The 6,000-nt window shown below is 50.0% G+C and overlaps 1 protein-coding gene across 2 annotated transcripts in view; it reads right to left on the bottom strand.

Moving 5' to 3' along the window:
• Positions 1-1,907: 1,907 nt before the first annotated feature.
• ZCCHC24 (zinc finger CCHC-type containing 24) overlaps positions 1,908-6,000 on the bottom strand; it is a 156,866-nt gene continuing 152,773 nt past the window's right edge. Inside the window, exon 5 of one of the 2 annotated variants that reach the window (XM_029061089.2) lies at positions 1,908-2,290. In XM_029061089.2, coding sequence (XP_028916922.1) covers positions 2,053-2,290 — 238 coding nt within the window. In that variant the 3' untranslated portion in view covers positions 1,908-2,052. The remainder of the gene's footprint in view (positions 2,291-6,000) is intronic. The other variant, XM_029061091.1, reaches the window with a different exon arrangement.

Genomic DNA, 6,000 nt, shown 5'->3' with positions numbered 1-6,000 from the left:
CGTCCAATGTCAGTGGCAGAGATGGGGACATTGACTCGGCACTCCCCATCTCAAGTCTCTTGACCTAATTAATGACCTTATGCATTAAGCACTTACGAGGTGCTAAGCCCTGGGGTGGACACAGGATAATCCAATCAGACATAGTCCCTGTCCCACACAGGGCTCACAGTCTAGGAGGTAGGGAGAGTAAGTATCTTATTCCCATTTTACAGACAAGGAAATTGAGGCTCAGGGAGGTTAAGTGACTTGCCCAAGGTCACACAGCAGGCCAGTGGCAGAGCTGGGATGAGAACTCTGGTCTTGCGACTCCCAGTCTCTTTTCACTAGCCCGCACTGCCTCCCTAAGCAGTGAAGGGATGGCCAGAGCCCCTTCCCTCGGTCAGCAACTGAGGGGCCACATGAAAGAGAATGGTTACGGCCAATGGTTACGGGAAGACAAATGTCCCTTCCAAAGCGGGGCGTTTCTCAACAAGGATGTGCCCATTTTTGAGGCAGAAAACCCCCGGAAGTGACAACAATGGTTCAGCTTAAGGTAACTCTCTTGCTTTTCCCAAATACCTAAGCGAAAACACCTTCCTAAAGCTGTGCATACCTCATAGGGCTGTGTACGCTAGTTTCTCCCACCCCGGGAGAGAATTTGGGGTCTTTTTTCTGTTGAGTCACTGAATGCTTCCAACCACTTTTTCTGATAATCATGGTCATTCTTTTCCCATCTCACCCTCCCCGCAATGTGGCGGCGAAATCCCGGAGTGGGAAAAGAGGAGAGAAACATACTGATGGAGTCATAATGACCGTGAGGATTGGGGTTGGGAGAGAAGTGGATGTTGCACTGACCCTCGTTCGACACGTCCTGCAAGCCAATGTACTCAGGCAGAAACGAAACACCGAGATCTCAACGTCAGCTCCCTCCAATTTGCAACATTCTCTGATTCCCTGTTCACCTATTCCCATCCTTTCAGACGGGAAGCTTCTATTCTGGGTCACCTTCTGCCCGATGGGGGCCACCCGGACGTGACGACGGTGGTGACGGATGATTTAGAGGGGTAGGAGGGGCGGCGGGGAGCGTGGCACATGGGGTCTCCGGAGGGTTGGGTATTCTTGCTCATCATACCCACCATTCTCCAACCCCTGCCTCTGTGGCTACATATACACACAGACTTTTTCTATTACCAGCTAATTTGTACAGTAGAAAACAGGACATCAAAACGTTTCCAGAAAAGTGGCTTTAACACTTGGGGAAAATTTGAATCCTTCTACTTCCCCATCATTCACAGTAAATTTAGTGTGCTGTAGGGTTAATGAATTGCAAATCTACTGAAAAAGACCATTGGAAGAGAAATGATAGGATAAGCACTGAGGTTGCAAGCATCTCCTTTTCCCCTGTCCCCAGCATCCCCAGCCCCCCCAACCCTGACCTTGCCCTCTCCTCCCTCCTCTGCCTCCTTTCCAGAAAGCCTTATGGATGTTCAGGACCCTCAGAGTTCTCCTTTGCCCCAAGTCTCATCCATTCCTTGAGGATTCCCTCTGGAGCTCCCCCCCCCCGCCTCATCATCATTGCCCTGGGCTGCAAGATGGATGGCCGGAAGACCTGAGAAAGAGGGAGCAAGGGCTCTTTCAGAACCCACCCAGGGGCTGCGAAATGCTATTATTGGAGGAGGAAGGGTGACAGGAAGAGTCACCCCCTGTCCCAGGTTGAAGAAAGAGAATAGACGTCTCTAGCGGGGTTCAGAGGCTGCCCCGACCGGGCTCTCCCCCCGGCCTCGTGTCCCACGTCATCCCGCTCCCACCGACCCCACTCCCCCTCGGAGAAAAACGGCACTTCCGCTCGCTTCACCTGGCCGGGAGAGCGGGACCGTGTAAACAACCAATTAGAGACCGTTCCGGAGGCGGCTCCATTGTGAACGCTGTCAGTAACACTGTTTTTATCAAATACAAAACAAAACCCAGAGTCCTATAAATACATCTTGCACGTATACACAGGAAAAGTGTTACATTCTGTTAACTGGAAGGCATATTATTAGTTTATAGATAGTAATGTCGGCAACATTGCTTTTAGTTTAGTTTGTGTGTCGTTGTTGGCTTTCGATGGTGTGTTCCTGGATGTCCCTGACACCAGAGGATGTCACAGGGAGGCAGGAAGAGGCAAGGCAGGGAGTCAGCACCATCTCCAGGAGATTTATTGCACTCGACGGCAGTAGTAGCCCAAGACTTTGCACTTTTCACACAGATGCTGAGGGTGCTCCTTGCTCTGGTCTGAGACATCAAGGCCATCTGGCTTTTCCAGCGGTCTCTGGAGTGAGAAAGGGTAGGGGGAGAGAGGGAGAGGGGAAGAGAGAGGAAGGGGGGCGGGGGGAGAGAGAGCGAGCAGTGAAATCAACAAACCTGCTTCACCTTCTCATGTCCAGTATTGAGACAGGTCACTTACAGAGGATCGGCGGGAATGAGGACCGTTTCCCACGCAGCTGCTTCTCCCCCTAGATTATAAACTCCTTAAGGGCAGGGATTGGGTGTACGCACTCTATTATACTCTTCCAAGAACTTAGTACACTGCTCTGCGCACAGGGAGAGCTCAATAAATACCACTGATTAAGTGATTGCTTGATTAAATGACCCCTTCCTGACCCAACACTGGGAACTGCTAACTCTGGGATTTCACATGGCCCTGCCCTGGGCCGGTTAACCCCCCAACTTCCTGCCGGCCCCCCTCCCACACCCCCGACACAACCAGGGAGGGGGGAACCCCCCACAAAAGTGAAGACTCCTGGAAAATGAATCCAAATCTTTCTATGGAGGGAACGGGCCCGACTCTGGGAATTAAACTGAAGTGATGAGTGATCATACAGATTCAGCACAAACTGTACATGGCCTTACCCCTCATCCCAAGCTCCACCCACCCCTTAACCTCAGTCAATAATAATAATAATGATGTTGGCATTTGTTAAGCTCTTACTATGTGCAAAGCACTGTTCTAAGTGCTGGGGGGGGATACAAGGTGATCAGGTTGTCCCATGTGGGGTTCACAGTCTTAATCCCCATTTTACAGATGACGGAACTGAGGCACAGAGAAGTTAAGTGACTTGCCCAAAGTCATACAGCTGACAAGTGGCGGAGCTGGGATTCGAACCCATGACCTCTGACTCCCAAGCCCGGGTTCTTTTCCCTGAGCCACGCTGCTGTCTACCTGTTTCCCGAGGAAGAGGGTTTGTTTTTCAATGTCCACTCCAGGTTCAAGGAGGAGGAGCCAGGCATTTCTTTTTTTTTTTTTTGGCATTTGTTAAGCATTTACTCTGTGCCAGGCACTGTACCAAGTGCAGGGGTAGATACAAGATAATCAAATTGGACACAGTCCCTGTCTCACACGGGGTTCACAGCCTTAGAGAAGCAACGTGGCTCAGTGGAAAGAGTATGGGCTTGGGAGTCAAAGGGCATGGGTTCAAATCCCAGCTCTGCTGCTTGGCAGCTGCCTGACTGTGGGCAAGTCACTTAACTTCTCTGTGCCTCAGTTACCTCATCTGGAAAATGGGGATGAAGACTGTGAGCCTCATGTGGGACAACCTGATTACCCTGTATCTACCCTAGCGCTTAAAACAGTGCTCTGCAAAGAGTAAGGGCTTAACAAATACCAGCATTATTATTATTATTACAAGGTAATCAGGTTGTCCCACATGGAGCTCACAGTCTTAATCCCCGTTTTCCAGAGGAGGTAACTGAAGCACAGAGAAGCTAAGTGACTTGCCCAAGGTCACACAGCAGACAAGTGGCAGAGTTGGGATTAGAACACGGGTCCTTCTGACTCCCAGGTCCGGGATCTAGCCACTAGGCCATGCTGTTTCTCACTGGCGGTCAGGGTTCAATGCCTATAGTTTCTTTTGCCTCCTTCTTCCTATAAGCAACCAAGCAGGACTTCAGAGCCACCCTAAACCCTGAAGCGGCGTGGCTCAGTGGAAAGAGCCTGGGCTTGGGAGTCAGAGGTCATGAGTTCGAATCCCAGCTCTGCCACTTGTCAGCTGTGTGACTGTAGGCAAGTCACTTCACTTCTCTGTGCCTCAGTTACCTCATCTGGAAAATGGGGATTAACTGTGAGCCTCACGTGGGACAACCTGATGACCCTGTATCTCCCCCAGCGCTTAGAACAGTGCTGTGCACATAGTAAGCGCTTAACAAATACCAACATTATTATTATTATTATTATTATTACTATTAAACTCTGTGCAAGCTTCTCGAGGGCAGACCCTGTGCCTTAGACTCCACTGAACCCCCCCAAGCGCTTAATCCAGGGCTCCAACATGGTAAGTGAGTGACTGATCAAGTATCACACAGACATGGGGAAATGAAGGAGTGGGATTGGTTGAAGTCCTCAGAGAATCCCCTGAAATCATGCAAATCAAAAGTATTCCTTTAAGGTGTAACAAGCAATGAACGGCCCTGCCCGCCCACGGTCGGAGGGACTGTCAGACGCAGAGATGGCCAACCAAAAGGCTAGCGATAGGATGGAGCAGAAGGAGAAGAAGCCATTTGCTCTGTAAGCCCGATGTCTGGCTCGTCGGGCCCTGGCAAGAGAGAGTTGGTGGTAGTTTTATTTCTGCCTACAGAACTCTCTGCAGAAAAGCAGGTCCCCAAACAGAGCAGTGGGGAGAAATCACAAAGACCCCAAATGCCCTCAAAACACCATCCCTTTTAGCCAGACCAGCATCTAGCCAGACCAGCATCAAGGAAGGAGGAGATGTGTTAGCAGAACCAACAATAAAGGCTATTTATCTCTGAAGGACCCCTTGACGTTGGAGGCTGCCCTGTCTCTTTCAGACTGATGGTCATTATAGCAAAGTAAGTCAGCGGGATGGGGGGCGGGTGGGTGGAGAGAAAGAGGGGGGTAATGCCCAGGCTCAGTTTAGGCTGGAGCCACGAGAAATTATAAACATTTGTAACTCCGCTGCTTTGACCGCCATGGACTTAAAAGGCAGGCGGGCTGGGGCTGGAGGGACAGGAGACAGTTTGGAGATGCTATTGATTTTCTTCATCATAATAATACTTATAATAATTATTATTGTAATTGTGGTATTTGTTAAGCCCTTACTAGGTGCCAAGAACTGTATTAAGTGCTGAGTTAGATACCAGACAATCAGGTTGGACACTGTCCCTGTCCCACAAGGAGCTCACAGTCTAAGTGGGAGGGGGGACAGGAATTGAATCCCCATTTTACAGATGAGGAAACGGGCACCAGGAAGGTAAGTGACTTATTATTGTTATTATGGTATTTTTAAGTGCTTACTATGTGCCAAGCACTTGTCTGAGTGCTGGGTTAAATACAAGCTAATCAAGTAGCCCTGTCCCTCATGGGGTTCTCAACCCAAGTAGGAGGGAGAATGGGTATCAAATCCCCATTTACAGATGAGGAAACGGAGGCGAATGACCCAAGGTCACACAGAATCAGATCCAGGGTTTTGGAAAGGTGGACCCTGGGGAGAGAAAGAGTCCACCTCAATTCAGATTTAGTCCTGGAGGGTGAGGGGAAGGGGGGTGGAGGATTGGCTCATGGAGCACCCTTCTCTCTGGAACTCCCTGTGCCTGCAACTTTCATTCACTCATTCAATAGTATTTATTGAGCGCTTACTATGTGCAGAGCACTGTACTAAGCACTTGGAATGTACAAATCGGCAACAGCTAGAGACAGTCCCTGCCCTCTGACGGGCCTACAGTCTAATCGGGGGAGACGGGCAGACGAGAACGATGGCAATAAATAGAGTCAAGGGGAAGAACATCTCATAAAAACAATGGCAAATAAATAGAATCAGGGTGATGTAAACTTAGAGCTCAGGACTCCATCTCTCCCCGTGGCTTGGCCAACATTGACTTTCCCCGCTTCCTGAAAGACAAGCGTGAGGATGAGGTTGGGGGTAGGGGAGAGAATGGGGCATTTGGGGCAGGAAAAAAGGGCTCAGTTGGTGTTGCAGGTGGTTTGAGCAGAGGGAGAGAGAGCCCTGACCATCTCCAGGCCGTTTG

Source organism: Ornithorhynchus anatinus, chromosome 3, assembly GCF_004115215.2.
Source record: "Ornithorhynchus anatinus isolate Pmale09 chromosome 3, mOrnAna1.pri.v4, whole genome shotgun sequence".
Classification (NCBI taxonomy): domain Eukaryota; kingdom Metazoa; phylum Chordata; class Mammalia; order Monotremata; family Ornithorhynchidae; genus Ornithorhynchus; species Ornithorhynchus anatinus.
This window is presented reverse-complemented; position numbering and strand designations above follow the sequence as displayed.